This window comes from Camellia sinensis, chromosome 11 (genome assembly GCF_055761805.1).
Source record: "Camellia sinensis isolate YWXY chromosome 11, ASM5576180v1, whole genome shotgun sequence".
NCBI lineage: Eukaryota > Viridiplantae > Streptophyta > Magnoliopsida > Ericales > Theaceae > Camellia > Camellia sinensis.
Genome location: NC_138971.1, coordinates 55,583,057 through 55,602,446, shown reverse-complemented (window position 1 = coordinate 55,602,446; position 19,390 = coordinate 55,583,057). Strand labels below are relative to the sequence as shown.

Below are 19,390 nucleotides of genomic sequence, written 5' to 3'. Positions count from 1 at the left end.
AATTAAATATGGAGCATTTACACACAAATTCTTATTTATGAACTTATATTTCATTAAATCCTAACTAAAATTTTTTGAACCTTTAAGTCCCATTAAATTTTTAATAATCGAAATTATCTTTCAAACAATGATTGTTCATCATTTATGATTATACATAAAGGAACATGATGATTTGACATTTATTTTGACTTTCAAAACTATAAAACATCAATTTTCAAATTGAAAAAACTAAAATAATAATAATAATAATAATAATAATAATAATAATAATAATAATAATTATGTGCAAAAAAAAAAAATGCTTAGTTTCATTTTTCCAAAAATACTTTTTAGAAAATTCTACTTTCTTATTTTTCTTGTTTTTTTGTTTTTACTGAATTTTTTTAATATTTTAAGAAATTTTGTTATTTTTTAAACACGCCTAACATAAATGCACCTAAAAAGTAAAAAAATTATAAAAAAAAATCTTTTAAAAATTCACTAAATACCAAAAATACAAAAAAAGTAAAAAAATAAAAAAATACAAGAATTCAATATATTTTTTGTATTTTTATGTATTTTTTAATTTTTTAAAATAATTTTTCATAATTTTTTTACTTTTTAGATACATCTAAGTAAGGTGGATCTAAAAAATGTTTAAAATTTTAAAAATATTCACTAAAAAAAAACACGAAAATTAAAAAACTTAATTTTCAAAAAACTTAATCTAGAAAAACTTAAACCAAACACACTGAATGCTTTTTTTTTTTTTTGAAAAAATTGAATTATTTTTTTGTGCAAAACTGAAAAGTTTGTATTTATGGAGTATGATGATGTGAAAAACTGAAAAAATAAAATAAAATAAAATAATTTAAAAATAAAAAAACTAATAATGTTCTCAATTTTACATTTTTTTTTAAAAAAAAAAAACTATTAAGATTCTCAATTTTATTGAATAGTTGAATCAAATCAATAAGTAAAAAGACAAAACGTTTAATCTCTTACTCTTTTTTTTTTATCAGTTGGTGAAATAATTATCTAAAACATTACTATGCAAAATTGATAATGTTCTTAGTTTTAAAAATTTTAAAAAAACTGATAACATTTTCAATTTTACTAAATATGATTTATTGGTTCAAAAAATCTTAAATATGACCTAAAGCACTATAATATTTGTAAATAAAACTTTTAGATAATTAACTCATTAAATATTAAAACCTAAATGGGGAGTAAAAATAATATGAAAAACATATTACAATTGACAATAAATTTGTTTCGAGGATATAATAATGTATTTAAGTGCTGTCTTTTGTTATATAAATATAGGTATTCTTTAGGTTTTACATGCATTAGGTATTGATATGTGCATACCTTTAATTCAAAGAACCTTAATTTTGTAATTTTAACACTCCGTTTGTTTGGGTAAAAAAATGTTTTTCATAATTTTTGCATTTTGTATATTAAAAAATAAAAGTCAACAGAAACTAAAACGAAAACAAACTTATTTAGGCAAAAAGTATTTTTTTACTCTTAAAATGTGAAAAATATTTTTTGAATTAAAGTCTTATCAATGTCACCATACCACCGTGACTCTCATCTCTACCACCACACCACCATCATTGTCACTGCCACACCACCACCTCTTCCTCCACCTTCACCTTCACCTTCACTTTCACCTTCGTCCTACTACCCTTTATAAATTTTGTTGAATTGAAATTGATTTTCAAAGAAAAAGAGATTTTGCCTTAAAATGTGAATGTTTGAGATTGCAAAGAGAATGGAATTGATGTTGAGAATTATGCACATGAAATAATGTTGATGATAATAGCGGAGTATGATATGTATTTTCACTCCCATCTTAAGGTTTTGGAAAACTGTATCTTTAATGAAATTTATCTATTTAGAAATATTTATTTTGAGCTTCTGAGTGTTATAAAAATTACATGAAAATTAAGTGAATTAAAACTAATTTATCTTCCATGTGCATTGAAAATTGTTGCTCATTTAATACAATGAAAATTTATATAATTTTGAGAAAAATAGGTGAACGTGGGAAAGAGATGTATATCACCAAATCAAATTGGCCTGGTATCCAGGATGAAAGTCCCCAAAAAACGCACATATACATAGGTTCCGATTCCCGCGGGCAAAATATCTATAAAATAACAATAATAGTGCTTGTATAAACTACGTTTACATGAGTGCCATTTGACGGCTTTCCACGGACAAAATATCCGTGAAATGTTGTACTGGTTTGAGATTTCTCCATCCTCCCCCCCTCCTCCCCGGTTTTTCTATTGTAAAAGGCATGAGTTTGAGAATTATGATATGAACCTAATATAGCACAACTTTTGAAAAATGATATAAATGTTTTGACACTGACATTACATATGCATAAAACCTTATAGCTTTGTTAAGATTTATACATTGTGTTGTAACATTTCTACTGAATTTTTACTCACCCTATGTGGAAAAACCATTTTCATGTGCTAGTGATATGCCTCCACCAATGACTTAGATTGGAAGGACTATAGAGGTGAAGGCTCTGTGTCGTATTTTGTATTTAATTTTATACAAGCCTAAGGCTTTATCTGTATTGAGCTTAAGAATCACTTTTGAAGTACCCAATCATTGACTTGGAAATAAGTAAGCCTTTAGGGCATATGATTATCTATTTAGCTTTCATTTCTTTTCACTATCTTGTAACACATTGAAAATTCAGAATGTAATGTTTATGAATGTATATCGCATGTGTCACCTTTCGTATATCAAACTCTGATTAATGAAAGCTTACAAATTCATTTATGTTGCTATTTATTGGTTGTTACGGGATGGATATATTGTGTATATTTCGGGGCGGTACACACATTCTTTTTCAGACACATTTAATTAAAAAGAGCTTTCATATTTGTGTGCAACAAGCTACTACCACCCACCTTCTGGTTTTTCTTCCATTTGGCTGCAAGTGATCTATTAGTCTCTCCAATAAAACCCATTCCAAATTGGCCATCTGCAACAAGAAGTGTCAGCACCATTAAGGAGCAAAATGAACAAAACCCAGAGTTCACAACATTCCTACCCGCCGAAACAATTTGGTAAACAGAATAGTTTTATGACCAGATTTTTTGCAGCAGAAAACAGACTAGTGATGGCTAAAGGATCACAATTGCTGAAATATAATACTTAAAGAGAGGATTCTTGAAGAGGATTTACCTTCTTATTTCGAGCTGGAAGGGGTGCATAATTATTCACCCACCAATAAATAAAACAGATTGTAAGCCCTATAAGCACCACAATGCTCATCATTGCTTTCAATGAGATGGCCCAACCATAAACTTCGGTAGCCAAATTTTTTCTCATATTAGAGAAGTACTTCACAGTTCGACTAGAGAAAATAAAGGCAACATATTATGAAACATGATATCAAACAAAAATTTGAAGCATTGAGATGTGGATGATTCACATGTGCTCAAGCTCAAGTCATTAATATGTGTGGATGACAAAAAAAAATGGTAACTAGTTCTTTATTAATAACATACAAATATATTCCACAACTGATAAAGATTGTACGGAAGAACTACAGAGGAAGCTAGAATGTAAAGATCAGACAATAAAAGTAGAGTGTAAACATGAAGATGTTCGATGGAAGCATGTGCTCATGTGTGCACGTGTACGGGCGTGCAGAGAATCACACAATGTATACCTGATTCCTTGCCTTACTATAAATTTCAAGTGCCCTAACAGCATGGTGTTGCATCTCAAAAAACTGAAACACAATACAAGTCAATGCTTACTTTCACAAGAGCACAAGCAACAATCTGACTGCACCACTAGATGATCAAAGGCCTACCTTGTCAACCAAATTGAGAGTTCCATCAGTAATAGCTACATAGAGCTTTATATTTTCAGCTGCAACCTAAAGCAGGAAGAAGCTAAGAGGAAGCAAAGACAAACAAAACCAAGTAACTGGTGTGCATGGGATAAAGCTTTCAGTAATTCCTTACGATTGCAAGCACATATTGAATTAATAAATTATTTCGAGCTACTCCCTCTAGCTGCACAAATGCACATGGTCAACATCTCCTAAAAAATAGTAGAAATTATATAATTAAAGAACTAAAATGATAATCACTGTATACGTACTGGAAAAGGACAAAACCATGACGACTAGCATAATGGATCACTATGTCACGTGGCAAGCAAGAAGGCGAAAAAGAAGCTCTTGAAAAGTAGGTAATTGCTCAAGCAAATCTACAGTGTCTAGGTCATATATTTTGGAGATCAAAGTGGAATAATTAAAAGATGTGGGACTAAAGTATAAACAATCGCATATTTTAGGAACCGTCAGTGTAAATTACATCTGATTAACTTCTTAAACATAAGAGAGAGAAAGAGAAAAAAATAAAAATAAAACACTTAGAATGTAATTTCAAACATGAGAACAAATTTATGAGATTGTTATCCAAGACATTACATCCCATCTGATTGTTATGTTCCCATTCAGATCCAATGGATCATACGCAACTACAATTTTTGAAAACGAGAAAAACAGAATCAAGCAAAAACATAAATACAAATCAAAACTGAAGCTTTTGAAAAAGTACCCAAAAGGTGTTTTTACCTCCACATGAAATGAACACAAGAAATAACAGAACTGAGATGACAAATCTCATCTTTGCAATGCCATTGTGACATTTTGTTGAGCACCTTGCAGACACATTATATAGCATGATTCAACCTTTCTATACACAGAGAAGCTATACATGAGAGAAAAAACAATCCAAAATCAGCAATAAAAAAAATGATAGTGTCGAACATAGACACAATAATAATTATAAAAAAAAAAAAAAAAAAGTCTAGTGGTATGTTTGACATGTGAACACATATATCCACAATATATTAGTCTCTAATAAGTGTCGAACATAGACACAATAATTAATACCCATTTTGAGGCGTCCGTATTTTTAAGAAGTGGCCAATGACATGAATATTAAAAAAAAAAAAAAATGAATCTAATTAACTTGACAGTGTGTGATCCTTAAAAAAGATAGTTCTCAATGGATCAACCTTTCGAGAAATTAAATTTAGCTAAGAATCACAAAAACTTTAAGAAAAAAAAATTGAGAGAGAGAGAGAGAGAGGGGAAAATGAGGGGTAGCAGTGATGGCGCTAGGGAGTTGGGGATGAATATTTTAATGAGTCCCCATATATATATACTATATATGTTTTCTTTTCTATGTTTTTTTGAAGTTTCTTTTTAACAAAAAGAGGTCCCCCACCCCAACTTTACAACCTTTCGGTAATTTGTTGGATATAGAGGTTCGAGAGCTCCAAATCGTAAGCAGCAATCCCATCATTTTAATGGAGCTAAGGTGACATGTCAGAGGAGGGGGTTATAACATCTGCATCTAAAAACGTAAGGAAGGAAGGAAGGAACTTAAAGACATGTGCCAAATCAAATCAAGATTAAATCGTGTGTCATATGTATCTTTGATATTTGAAATGAAACTAGCTGAAATCAAATAATATAAACAACTCGCTGATATTAAGAGATGCATGCATAAGTGTTATAAGAAATTATCACATAAATCTGATGCATTATATGCCACTGTGTCCGTTTGATGAAATTTTGTGGTTTGTTGATCAATTTTCTTTATTTTTCAAATCATATAAGTATCAAGTGCAACACACAACTAGTATAATATTTCCAAAATACAGAATAATCATTCAATTCACATGTGCCTTAACCCTTGTAACAATTTAATTTATTTTTGATATATCAAAAGTCATAGATCAACAATAAAACAAATTTCTTCTGACAGAACTTGAACTTTGTACAAAAGTTGGTTCATAGGTCTCATGAGAGCATTTATTTTTTGTTGTCAAATTTCAAATTCCCCAACTCTCAAGAGAGGCTTCACGACAAAAGTAACCATATAAATATAGTCTCATTAACAATGAAAAGTGTTTTATCATTAATTATTCTTTCCACGAGATCGAATGTGTAATTTTAGAGCTTGAAAAGAAATCTTTAGCTTTAATAACTTCTTATATTATTCTTTATCTAGAAAAGAATTGTGTCCTCTCTCTCTCAAAATCAAACTTGAGCAAGTTTGGCATGGAATTGAATTAATTGATTCCTTACCCCAGTGAGTTTTTCAAGTGATAAGTACATATAAATCCCATGGGATTTGATTAAATTTTCTTAAAATTATCTTCTTTAACAGAAATTGAAGAACATAAAAGATACACTGCTAGAAAACAAACAGATTATGCTAAACATCAACTACACAATACATCAATTAAATATATTCTTAATCAAAATTATTCAATCAATTGAACCAATGAGGAGAGCAGAGGAGAAGACAGGCGAGGAGACCAAATGAGAGTAGAGGAAAGCTATATCTGGATGCCAGAGGGAGAACCGGTGAGGAAGTCAAAGCCGCTACTGCTACAGACAATTTGTGAGGGTAACGAGAGCAAGAGACTGTTAAATGTGTTATTTCAGTTGTCTCAGAAAAGTTTATGCAGCTATACAACTCCCCATAGAAAGAAGGGTGAGCAAGATATATACATGAGCCAACCTTTCTTGGCCTTCTCTCAAGATGTGCCACTTGCAAATGCAGTGGCGTGTTTCTGGAAACACCCGAGTAACTGAAGCCTGAATGGCTCTATCTTGATCAGTGGTTATAGAAACGGGGGGACGATCATTCATTGCAGACAGCCATGTCCTAAATAGCCAAATGAAGGAAGACTCTGACTCATCCAAAAGTAACGCACAACCAAACAAAACCATCTAACCATGATTATTTACACCAGTGAAAGGAGCAAAGGGAACCAGAGACTGATTTGGTCTATACATCGTGTCAAAAATAACAGCATCACCAAAGTGACTATAAGCCGTCCTTGATCTTGCATCAGCCCAAGAAACATCAGTCATGCGAAAAACATTAGTCATGCGATTGTCATCATCAAGTTGTATTGCATAATAGAAACCAGGATTTTCAGCCTGCATCTTCTTGAAATAGTTGAGGAGATTCTGGGCGACTTTCCCAAGGGTTCTCTTTTTGATACAGGGTTGACCATAATTTACAGGGCCAAAACTCCTAGCTGGGCAATTTGTGTCTACAGGGGAGGCACCCCTTAGTCCACGGTTAGGATCATAAGATACATGATTTCCATCCATGGAGACAAAAACATCACTTGGGGCCTCAAATGTTTCAACCACATTCTTTGTAGCCCCAGCAAAATGCCTCCGAGGTCAAAGGTAATGAACCTTGCTAATACTTGTAGAATGGTTATGATCCTCCACAAATTTTGTCACAACCCAACTGTCTTGATCCTTTCTCTCTATCCTAAGCATAGCATTGCAGCTTTCAACATTCTTCCTTTGAAAAATATCTCTGGAACATGCAAAATCCCAAGTAATGATTGGCCCATCAAGCTTGTTACGGCTGTACTGACCAACATTGGTACTAAAACCAACATGCCTGGCATATGCATCGTATAAAGTCTTGGCAGCTTCTTCAGATTCAAACTCCATACCAACATATGGTTTTGTATATTCATCATCGTCCTGATTGAGAGCCTCTCTGTCAAAAGAGATTCCAGCTCTACCCAGTTTTTCACCCGTATTAGTTGAAATATTTGCTCTCCCATTGTTTTCTCTCTTAACCCCATCAACTTCAACAACTTCAACATCCATTCCTGATGACCGAATAATATCAAAACATGTCTTTATTTTCAGTAAGAAATCGGAAACGAGTTTCGTCTGGGTTTTGGGGCTGTTCTGCAAAGCGAGAGGGAGAGTTTTCTCAACTCGGTTGAACTTCGATCGATGAAATTGGATCTCTTCCTAACTCTAAACCATCCCGACTGAAAACAAATTCACAAAGCCCAGAAGATTTAGACACTGAGGGCTTCAATTCGCATCCAATTGCCAAAACCACAACTGAAATAACACATTTAACAAAGACAGATTGTGATGCACGAACGAGAGGAAAGAAGAGGAGAGGAGGGTTACCTGGTGTTGTTGCCACCGCGAGAGAGAGAGAGTGATGATCGACAGGGCGCGAGAAAGAGAGAGTGAGATTAGGGCAGAAGATTGAAGGTTTTTTTTTATCCTAAAGAGAATACAGAAAGTTTGGGAAAAGCGGGAAAGAGGGAGCGACAGGGTGTGGGGGGAGTCCGATCATCTGCTAAACAAAGAAAAAACAGAGGCAAGAATGGAACAGAACACCTTGCTTAGCCGCTGGCTCTGCCGCTGCCGCGTCGTCCGATCATATATCTCCTCTTCGTCTCTCTATTTGTAAGGTGGTTGGGTTCTGGTCTCTCAAACATTTGAGATGTGAGGGAACAAAAGAAGGGGAAATGAAAAAAAAAGTACACAAAATAAAAAAATATAAAAAAAGTCAAAACGACGCCATTTTGTTTAAAGCGTCGTCGTTTTGGAGGTACTGCAGAGAGTGCCAGAGATAAACATAGCAGAGGAGCTAGACTCGTGTGGAGGTAGAAAGTGGGCACGAATTTAGGGACCAGGATTTGTCACGGTGTTAAGGACCGTCACGAATGAATGAGCAAAAATAAAATATTTTGCAACAATTAATAAAGATTGTTGCATAAAAAAAAAGGAAAAATATTGAAAAACTTTTTTTGCGACAATTAAATAATTGTCACATATAATCTTACTTTTTACCACAGTCGTGGATTTTTTGTAGCAAAAAAAATTAATTTTGTCACGACTTTATTTGCCGTCGCAAAAAACAAGTTTTTGCGATGATTTTAAACCGTCGCAAAAAGGTTCCGCTTCTTATACCCCTTTTTCTAGTAGTGTTTTAAAAAAAAAACAAAAAAAGGGACTCCTTGCCCAGACTCCCATGTTATTTATGACCCCCTTAAACAATCTTTCCAAGATTTTTACAAATTCCAAGAATTCATACATCCATGAAAACAAAGATAAACATTACCATTCAAATAATTAAACTATTTTGAAAACATAACCTTCATACTTCCGAAGAAAATCTCAAAATCTTTCAATTTCATGAATCTCAAGTCAAAAGGCATCTCATTCTCATATTTCAATCATAAATTTAAAGAATTGAAGGTTAATTCCATTTGAGTATATCATTGTTCAATTTCACAAACTAGGATTTTTATCAAATTTGGGGCTTTTGCCATTCCATGATGTAAAATGTTACTTTTCAACTAAAGTTTTCATAATCTACAAACATTAATATAGATTTTGAGAAAATATATAAGGAATTCCATTTTTGAAATCAAAACCCACTTCTTTGTAAACTCAAACATCCATCACAAAATCAATGTCACAATAATACCAATAAACATCCTCAAAGTAAAGAGATACCAAGTTAAAAGTAATCAAACCTCCAAGATGAGAGTAGAGAAGCTCGATCAAAGAGATCTCTTCAAAAAATCCATAATCCAATCAGTTAAAAATGTTGATCTTCACTTGTTCTTCATCTTAAATACATGATCTATGGTGGATTGTTGGTGAAAAATGGATGAAATCAAGGTTTTGAGGGTTAGGGTTTCAGGTATGGAGTAGAGGGGGAGAAGAGAGGAAGAAAGAATGAAGAATTTGGGCCAAAAACTCACTTTATAGTGCCTGATATCGACCTGATTGCTCGAGCAAACAAAGCCTGGCTATAGCGGTGAAAAGAAGCTCCTAGAATCTCTGAAATTCACGCAGCTCACTCGAGCGCAACTTCCTTCGCTTGAGCGAACTTGCTTCCAACACAGATATTCAAATTTCAAACGAGCATAACTCTCTTGTCCGAACTCCGTTTTAGGTCGTTCTTGTGTCCAAATTAAAGCCCCAAAAACACAATTTCCAATGGTTCTAGTCTCACATCAAAATTCAAAGTATGGAAAGAGAAAAGGGCAAAAGAGTGAAGACTACTCAGTGGACAATTATCTAAATCAATGTTTTTGGTCTAATCTTACTTTACCATCATGATACTCCCTCAAACAATATTCCAAAATGAATCAAAGAGACTCCAAATACAATAAATAGAGTGTCAAAAGCAAACCCACTAGTCCAATAAGTACAAGTTGAAAAACCTAAGTGATTCGTGATTTGGACCAGAATTAATTGCAACAATTTCCAAATGATTAAAACTAACAATCTAAATGAACAACACGTATGAAAATGATTTAGATTGTTGTTTCAACAATAATAAATCGACACAATCGATTTTATATGGAAAAATCACAATTGGAGCACCTTCAATTGTGATAAAAAAACCTCGGGCGAAACGTCACTAATCAATCCACTATGAAAGAAAGAAAGAGTACAAATTTACCAAAACAAATTACTCAAAACCAATCAATTTGTCTTCAACAATCTGTATCTCTTTCACCACCACCTTTGTCTCGGAATTGATCATCTTGATGTTGAATCCACAACATCCATGTCGAGTCAACGACTACGCACATCTTCAAACTCCTTTGAATACTCCACGCTTGAATCTCCGAATTGCACCAAAGAAGAACACTTTGTGTTGATCAAATCGAATTGGCAACCCTATGATTTAACTCTCTTGATTCATGAATAAGCACCCATAGAAATCAAAGGAAAAACTAGCAAAAAACCTCCAGAAGAAAACCCTAAAGCCGAAAAGGCGAATCTAGAAGTCGTACCTTAGAACTGAAGCAAACTGCAAATTTATAGCAGTTGGATTCGTGATCTCCGCTCGAGTGTAGGAATGGCCACTTGAGCAGTGCCACTAAAATGCGTGTTCCAAACTAGGGTCCACACTCGAGCGTTAGAACTTACGCTCGAGCGTAAAAGCTCACCTCTTAGTATTTTTATAGACAAACAAAACTACTGAGAGTATGAAAACTCTGCCGAGCGTAGCTTTCCCCGCTCGAGCGAGAAGACCAAAAAACAAGGAAAAATACAACTCGATTAAACCAAGCTTGTTCATGGAATTGGCAACAAGTAGGGACCTAACACGTGTTACAGTGCCATTAGTGTTTGCATACCTTTTTTCTATTCTTTTTCAAATCCCCCAACCAAGCACAGTCTAACCGATTGGTTTCATGGAATTTTCTCAGAGGAATGCAAGTTAGTATTTGGGATTCTAAGCCAATGAGGAAATATATAAAAATATGTTAACTATTTTTTTGCTAAGTTTTACTTTTTTGTCAATTATAATTGAACTTTCTGATTAAAAAAAATTATCAATACACTTCAAGCCTCCTCCGCGCTATCTCGATCAGGCTTCATTACCCCCATTTTCTTAATCTTTTCCACTAGTTTCGTTCTGCCTTATTGTTCTATGAATGATAGACCATGTGCATTGTGTTTTCAAAGGTGGGTGTTCAATGTGGTATTATTAGGATTGGGTGTTCAATTCTAAGAGTTGTTTTGTGAGGGTGGGTATTTCATTTTGATTTGTATCTACTATAGTAATTTTAATTGAGATTATAATTGTCATTAAAAAAGGGCACTCGATTGATAAATTCAAATTTGAATTGTTCTTCACCAAAGGTTTGGGCGCTCAAACACTTTGTCTAAAAGGACAAGTTCAAGAAAAATGTCAAAACTACCTATCATTATTTATTTAGATAATTTCACGCTATAGACACCCCTTTTTTCACTGCCCATAAAACTTGGGCACCTCAGAACACTCAATGATGAAATGTTACGCTGTGCAATTATTCGAATCTTCAGCAAAAGAATTCAATTTTTAGCTTTTAATCCCAACCTTACACCTCATTTTGACCAAAAAAAATTTAGACCCTAAAATCTTTTTTTTAAAAATATTTTTCCAAATATTTCTATGATATTCTGAGTCTTGCATTTTGATTAAAATATTACACATTTCAGTAAACCGAATAAAGACAGAGTGGAAATAAATGGAAGGGAGGTGAACTCTTTGAAAAATATTTAAAAACATCTTATTTATCAGTTTGTAGTTGAAGGAAATAGGAAGGGATGGAAAAAAACTAGTTGGAGAAAAGGTAGAGCATCAAACCGTTAAGAAAGAAATTAGCAGCCTTCACTAAATTAGGCATATCTCTTTTTACACTTAGAGTCTAGATGTGAGGCCACACCAGTGGAAAGTAGACTTTTAGGGCTTCAATTTAGACTCAAGAATCACCTAAAACTGACTCCGAATGAGGGAAATGTACCCATTTGAAGTCAGGCTTAAAAGCAGTTTTTTTGGAGTGGCATGCCACTTTTTGTGGCCGGCCATACAAGTCATTGGCCGGCCGTCCAAGTGTCCCGACAGGTAGATATTTACAGCCAGCTGTCCCCCCCTCCCATGTGCATGCCTTGCACAACTGTCTCTATATAGATGTTTCCGCTAGGAGAAGCTGTTTTTCTATAAATACAAGCACACCTCTTTGGATTTAGGTTAGAAAATTTTGCTAAGAGTCCAAAGCTTACCAAGCACTCTCCCTCTCTATCTTGCAATATACATACACTATACATACACTCCATAAACTAATATTTTAAGTCTTCTTGCTGAGATTATTGAGCTAAAATTTTAGCCCTTGAGAGTGCATACCTTGTGGTTTGTGAACAAAAGAGTCCTCTTCAAGAGGTATAACTTTTGCCATCTTTGCACTACTTCTTCCTTCTCTTTTGTTGCTATTTTTGGATTGTTTTTGTAGGCTAAAACTTGTGATTTAAAAGCTACCAAGGGTAGAGGGGTTTAACCACCCTTCCATGAACCTTATTCCAAGCTTATATCCTTGTGTTTCCCACTTATTTCTCAACCTTTAGCTACTGATTTTCATAATTTTCAGAGGCTAAAACAGGTGATTTTAAGGTCCAAAAAGTATAGGGGAGGCTTGCTTACTAGTTTTGGTTCCATTCCATTTTGCTTACTTTTTTAGCTTTTTCTAAGTAATTTTCAACACTATTTTTACTAATTGTGGGGCTGTGTTTAGAGTGTTTACTTAGTTTATGCTTTGAATATTATGCTTGTGTTGTTGTAAGTCCTCATAGGTTTGGTGGTTTAGGCTTTAGACACTAACCTATTTGAGTTGATAGCTTTTTATTCCATAATTTTCGTACATGTACTCACACTTGCAATAATCATCTTTGCAACCTTCCTCATTTCTTGGTTTTCTTTGCTTAAGAGTTGCTTCAAACAATGGGTGGTTGTTTAAGGCATGAGAAAGAGACCTTCCATGCTTAATAGTTTAATCTCTTCGGAGATTCATTACTAAGGCATTACATTTCTCTCATGCTAAAGACAACCTCTTGTTTGACACTTCTCTTCATTAGTGGACATAACTATCACTTTGGACAAAAAAGACTAAAGAATAGAAAGGTAACAAAAAAGGCTAATGAAATGGAACTAAAAGTAGTGAAAGATAATAATATTAAGTCGGGTTCAATCGGGCGTTAATTGAACCTATTGTCTCTTGACTCATTGCGTACTCTCTAGTGACGTTCAATGTGTCAAGAAATGATGTCCACCACTTTCTTTGAGCGAACTCCATGATAAGAAAAGGGTATTGTTGGTCTTTTCTTTTTAGTTATTGATTTCTTGTCCTATCAGTTCATCGATCATCACGCAATAACCTTGCGACAATTGATGGTTCGTGAATCGAGTCTACTACTCCCTTGATCAGTTTCATGATAGGGAGAGGCAGGGAACATTTCCTGGAAACACTTTGTTTTTGCTCTGTTTCCATTCTGTTGCAATAGGGCAGTACCAAATACCAATGGCCGGCCGGCCACCCGGCCGGCCACCTTTTGTTGAGCAAACGGTGGCATTTTCCTTGCAAACAGAGTAGAAGCTGAGGCAAAAACAGAATCATTTTCTGACTACAAACAGAATCGAATCTGGCAGCAAAACAGATGAGTTTCCGGGGGAATATTCTCGGTTGCGCACTTGTGGCTCCTTGCCTTCCCATTTCATTAGTTTAGTACTTTAATACTAGTGTGTTGTAATTAATTAGTTAGCTTAATTCGAATTTGTAATAATTAGTTAATTAGGACATTCATTCGAACTCTTCCATGCGAGGGCAACACTTGTAATATTTGTATGTCTTCCAACCCTTATTTTTTCTCATTTTTATTTACTTGCTTATGATGACTGCATTCATATTTTGATTTCATATCATTACACTCCATTCTTGCATGCATCGAGTTCGATTCATCATTCTAAATAAATATTGTCATTTCTTACTTACTTGAATACGTGTGGTATCGCATGTTTTGAGTTGAGCCATATGTCATGTTAAAAACCAAACCTTGTAGTTGCATTTTGTATATGTTGCATAAGTTACTTGCATAGTAGAGCATGCATTTTTCTAATGGTTTCATTTCTTTTGGCTTGCCTCGGTTGAGTACTAGGTGAGCATTTCTTGCTTTAGTATATTACATGTGTGTGGGTGTTTCCATATCAAGCATGTTTACCATGAGGCTAAGTACTTAGTTGATATACCTCTTGAATGTCGGTGGATGAAGGATCACTCTCAAGACCCGACCCCTCTGCTTTAAACCTTGAACCTTGATTCCTAATGTTCAGCGATCAACCACAATATGAGGTTTGCATGGCCGAATTGGAAGTAGCTCTTGAACTAGGGGCAATAGAGTCGGTGATGATCAAAGGAAGCTTGCATAGCTAGATTATAAGCAACCCTTGAACTAGGGGCAAAAAAAATAAAAATAAAATAACAAAAAGTCAGATGTACTTGAAGATTCAAAACTGGATCATTTCTCAAACAAATGGAGACCGGCAAGAAAGCCAAATCCCAGAATTGGAGAGAAGAAAATTTATTACTGAAGGACAATCAAGTTCCTATCAACAACACTAGGGGAAAATTCAAACCCAATTGGATGGGCCCTTACCTCATCAGAGACGATTTGGTCAAGAACAGCAGCCATTCTCATGGATTCAGGTGGCTTAGAGATCACAACCAATCAACATGAACAAGTTAAAATTCTCTATCCTTGAGTAGGGATGGCAATAATAACCGTACCCAATGGTTACCCATGGAGATCCTACCCGAAATAAGTGGGTTTCTCCTATTTTTCTATCCATCGGGTCAGTGGGTAATCTAATTTAATTCCCCATCGGGGAATGGGTAGGGGAATGGGTCATCTCATTTCTCCGTATGTTTTGACACCCTCTGTTCAATTGTTCATAGCTAGGGTTTTCTCACTCTCTCTCACCACTCTTACTCTCCCACTCCCACTCCAAATCAGAGTTAAGCATCGAAAGCAACTTGAGTTCCAGTATCAAAAGTAGAGTTCTCCGGCGATCTCGTCGGCGCTTAACACAGTTCTCCAGCGTGGTGAGTTTGATCTCTCGTTTCTCTCTTTCTCTCTCTTAGTTCGGCTATTTTTGCTTTGTTTTTGGGTCTGATTGAGTAACCCATATGGGCAAATACCTAGTTGATGATTGATTTTTGGGGAACTTATTTTAAACTTTTGATTGATTGTCCTGGTTATTTACAAACTTGATGCTTCAGATACTGCAATTTGATGGCAAACACACGTCAAAATGGAACTTCCATAATTAACAACTTTCATTCTGTCTCAATCAGAATCAAGTGGCAGTGACAATGTCAAACTTATAAGTCATAATGGGTGTTTTAGTTGAAAATGAAAGGAGAATGAAGGGATACATCTTCCTGTATAGAAATTCTGTACAGAATTTTTGTTTGTAAATGACTTTTAATCTAGCAAAACATAAAAATTACAATCTAAACAAAACTAACAGATTAAAATTTTTAGTTGGAGCAATTGAGGGTGCCAGGTCCAGTTGATATTCTCCTTCTTGTTACTCTCTTGTAAAATATTTAAAATTAACGCAATAATACACTTTTGTAATTATAGTTTTGTATTTATAACTTTCTGTTATTTTTGGATACAATTATTATCGAAAGTCAAAAGCAAAGGCTAAAGTTGGTTGGGAGAATAAGAGGTACCCTTTGTCTTTTGGCTTATCATTTTTGCCTTTTCATGTCTCTGTTTGTTAGTTAGTTTGGAGCAATAGTGGGTTCTTGAATTGTGAACTGTTGGTTAGTCTAGTGAAGGAGTGAGCTTGCTTTTGAATTGTGATGCCTATAAATAAGATAGATAGGTTGGCTGAGAGAGGATGTGTTAAAAATTTTAATCTGTTAGTTTTGTTTAAAGAAAAATGTTATATGTATCTAAAATTTTACATGGTATAATAATAGATAAAATGTTAGGTACATATAGCATTGTGTGTCAACATATGAAAACAATTACAAATGGTGAATCCAACAAGCAACCATTTTCACCAAAATAGGAATGTATTTCCAAACAATCCCACCAATATTTCTAGAATAAAAAAGAACCTAATGAAGCAATTTTAAGTTAGCTCAGTCTCTGGAGGCCAATGCAAGTTGTTTCCTTGCTATCGCACAAACTTTATGCACTGTCTCAGGCTTGGCCTTGCAAAATTTGTAAGTTTTAAGCTATTACCAGTGTAACCAAGCACACCTTTCTTTTGTTTTGTGAAATTGTGTATAACCTCTTAAGCAGTAGCGGCTCAAACTTTCTTCAGGTCTCTGGCCAAAAATCAAAGTAAAACCCTCTTCATGAGATCTTCAGAAAACGCAGCTTTCGACAATAAATAAATAAATAACAAAGTAATAATAATAATAATAATTGGTTAACTCGAGCATAACTATAATGTATGAATTTTACATCACGTTAACTGTTAGCAAAGGTTGTTGAGATTTTGTTGATATGTTATAAATAATTTCAAGGGTAAATTACACTTTTTATTTTTATATTTTGACGCAAATTTCATTTTAGTCTCTTTTGTTCAATTTAAATAATTTAAATCCTATACTTTAATTAGTTCAGTACCTCAATAACTCAGTATTCTTCGATCGAAGATTACGTTGTTTTTACTTTTATCACTTCTAGAATCATAGGTAATAAAAGCGAATATCATAGGATTGGTGTGAGGACAGATAGTTTGGACAAGAAGGTTTGTACTGGCCTAGTGGCAACAACAAGATTTAGATGTCGGATTGTTGTTACAAGGAATGAGAAGATCATGGCATGAAAATACAAAAGGATTGGGGTAACCAAGCCGGGTAGTAGACACTTCAACGAAAGAGCTCCAAGAGAATGAAATAGCATCCTTCCCTGCTCTCAATTTATGCCACGAGCCTATAGTCAGTATAGTATAGCACGTGGAAAGGGGTTCCATCACTTCCTTGTAGAGGTAGAGAGAACTTAACCCTCACAGTCTGGTTGTCTCCTCTCTCTCAAGATAGAACAAGACCCTCTCCCATATTCAATTGGTCACTAGAATCAAGGAATGCGTGTGAACAAAGAACTTGATCGAGAAGGCCTCGGGGATACGTTTCCTTCAGGCATTCCTACTAGATTGGGTGAGGTTTCCTTTTTGCTGAAGTTCCGTTTGGTCTTAGCCCTAACTGGTGTAGTGCGAAGGATTCTAGTTCTCATTTGGCTCCCCTTGCCTTGTCACACCCCACTTTTTATTCCTTCAGGCATTCCACCCCACTTTTTATATTTTAATATTATGTTATAGTGTTATGTATATTTTAATTTCTCACTGTTAGATAAGATAACTTGAATGATCATATGATTGAAACTAATTTACAAATATATAGTTGAAATTAAAGAATTAAAAAGCTTGAAGGTTCAATTTTCTTTAAAGATAACATGTTTACTTTCTGAAATAGACCTATATAAAGTAATGTGGCTGGGCATCTAAATGTTGTATGGTTGAATTATGATGGGCATATAAATGTTCTGAAATAGGCCTATATAACGTAATGTGGTTGGGCAAGTCTAGCTCAGTTATTGATATTGAGTGAATAGATCTTCCATTTGTATCTATGTGAATCCAATTTTAGTTGAATTGAACTTGTTAATATAAATTGTTGGATGTTTGTTCCTTATATGGGTATGAAATCCATGTTCTAATCATTTGGTGTAACTCAATTTCTTAGAATTTGTTATTTCTTCTTCTCTTGTTTTTTCCTTTTTTATGCAAAAATGTTGTTAGGGAATATCAATATGATTGTGTTTGTTCTAATTTATGTTCTTTAGGATTTTTAAGCATTGATAATGTCAGAAGTTGGAGCAAACTCTCAAGCAAACTCCCAACTACCCGTTGATGGTTTACAACCATCAATATCGGTTGAGAGTGAGACCTCTCTACCATCACAGCCTCCCCTCCCCAATCAAAATGTGCTTGATGTAGATGATTCTGATTCTAGTTTAGCTACTAGAAAAAACCCTAGTTTTGTGTGGCAACACTTTAAGAAAGAAAAAATTGATGGCGTGTGGAAAGCCATATGTAATTATTGTAAGAAGCATCTTGGGGGTAATCCAAAGCATGGAACTTCACATTTGCGTGATCACTATAGGAGTTGTCTTAAGAAAAGGGAGGGAATGGACATGAGACAAAGAGTTTTAACTAGCAACTTTAACAAGGAGAGTCCGAAAGTCTCTTATAGTTTTGATGAAGATATTGCTAGGAGAGAGCTTTCAAATGCCATAATCTTGCATGAATACCCTTTGTCTATTGTGGATCATATTGGGTTCAAAAGATATTCTATGGCACTTCAACCATTGTTTAAAGTACCTTCTCGAAACACAATAAAAAGTGATATTTTGAAGATCTATGACAATGAGAAGGAGAAGATAATGAGATTGGTACAGACCAATCAAAGTAAAGTGGCAATCACAACTGATATGTGGACTTCTAGTAATCAAAAGAAAGGGTTCATGGGGTCACAGCACACTTTATTGATGATTCTTGGTCATTGCAAAGCCGTATTTTGAGGTATATTTTTGCATATAAATTAATTTATGCTTTATTACAGATTGTTGTTGCATCATATATTATATGCATATAAATTAATTTATGTTTTAAATTATGATTTTAGGTTCATTTATGTGCCATGTCCACACACAAAAGAAGTTCTTTGTGATACTTTGCTCAATTGTTTGATGGATTGGGATCTTGATAGAAAAGTGTCTGCCATCACTGTTGATAATTGTTCCACCAATGATGCGATGATTAACATTTTGTTGGATAAATTGGATAGTAGTTCTCTTCTTTTGGGTGGGACTTTGTTTCATATGCGTTGTTGCACACATATTCTCAATTTGATTGTCAAAGATGGATTGGATGTGATAAGAGTAGGTGTAGAGAAAATTCGGGATAGTGTAGCTTATTGGACAGCAACTCCTAAAAGAGTAGAAAAATTTGAAGAAACAGCTCGTCAAGTAAAAAATTTGAATACTAAAAAGATGGAACTTGATTGTGCTACTAGGTGGAATTCAACATATTTGATGCTTCAAACTGCCTTGTTATATAAGGATGTATTTTACCGTTTGAAATATAAAGAGACCCAATATACAACATTGCCAAGTGAGGAGGAGTGGGAGTTCGCTAGAGAAATTTTT

At 34.3% G+C, this 19,390-nt stretch overlaps 1 protein-coding gene and 3 long non-coding RNA genes across 4 annotated transcripts; 1 reads left to right on the top strand and 3 right to left on the bottom strand.

Annotated features, from left to right (window-relative positions):
- Nucleotides 1-2,738: 2,738 nt before the first annotated feature.
- On the bottom strand, nt 2,739-3,364 carry LOC114313513 (uncharacterized). Its single transcript, XR_003647206.2, has 2 exons — nt 3,193-3,364; nt 2,739-2,989 (listed from the first exon to the last, which is right to left on the bottom strand). It is a non-coding gene; the product is annotated as an uncharacterized LOC114313513 (long non-coding RNA).
- Nucleotides 3,365-3,612: 248 nt separating this feature from the next.
- Nucleotides 3,613-4,829, bottom strand: LOC145801961 (uncharacterized). Its single transcript, XR_014343927.1, has 4 exons — nt 4,601-4,829; nt 3,984-4,062; nt 3,830-3,895; nt 3,613-3,745 (listed from the first exon to the last, which is right to left on the bottom strand). It is a non-coding gene; the product is annotated as an uncharacterized LOC145801961 (long non-coding RNA).
- Nucleotides 4,830-6,169: 1,340 nt separating this feature from the next.
- Nucleotides 6,170-7,830, bottom strand: LOC114313678 (protein FAR1-RELATED SEQUENCE 3). Its single transcript, XM_082893952.1, is given in 2 exon segments — nt 6,170-6,548; nt 6,551-7,830. Coding segments are annotated over 2 exon segments (1,371 nt in total). The 5' UTR covers nt 7,685-7,830; the 3' UTR covers nt 6,170-6,311.
- A 7,098-nt stretch (nt 7,831-14,928) lies between these two features.
- On the top strand, nt 14,929-19,382 carry LOC145801959 (uncharacterized). Its single transcript, XR_014343926.1, has 3 exons — nt 14,929-15,261; nt 18,026-18,764; nt 18,868-19,382. It is a non-coding gene; the product is annotated as an uncharacterized LOC145801959 (long non-coding RNA).
- Nucleotides 19,383-19,390: the final 8 nt, after the last annotated feature.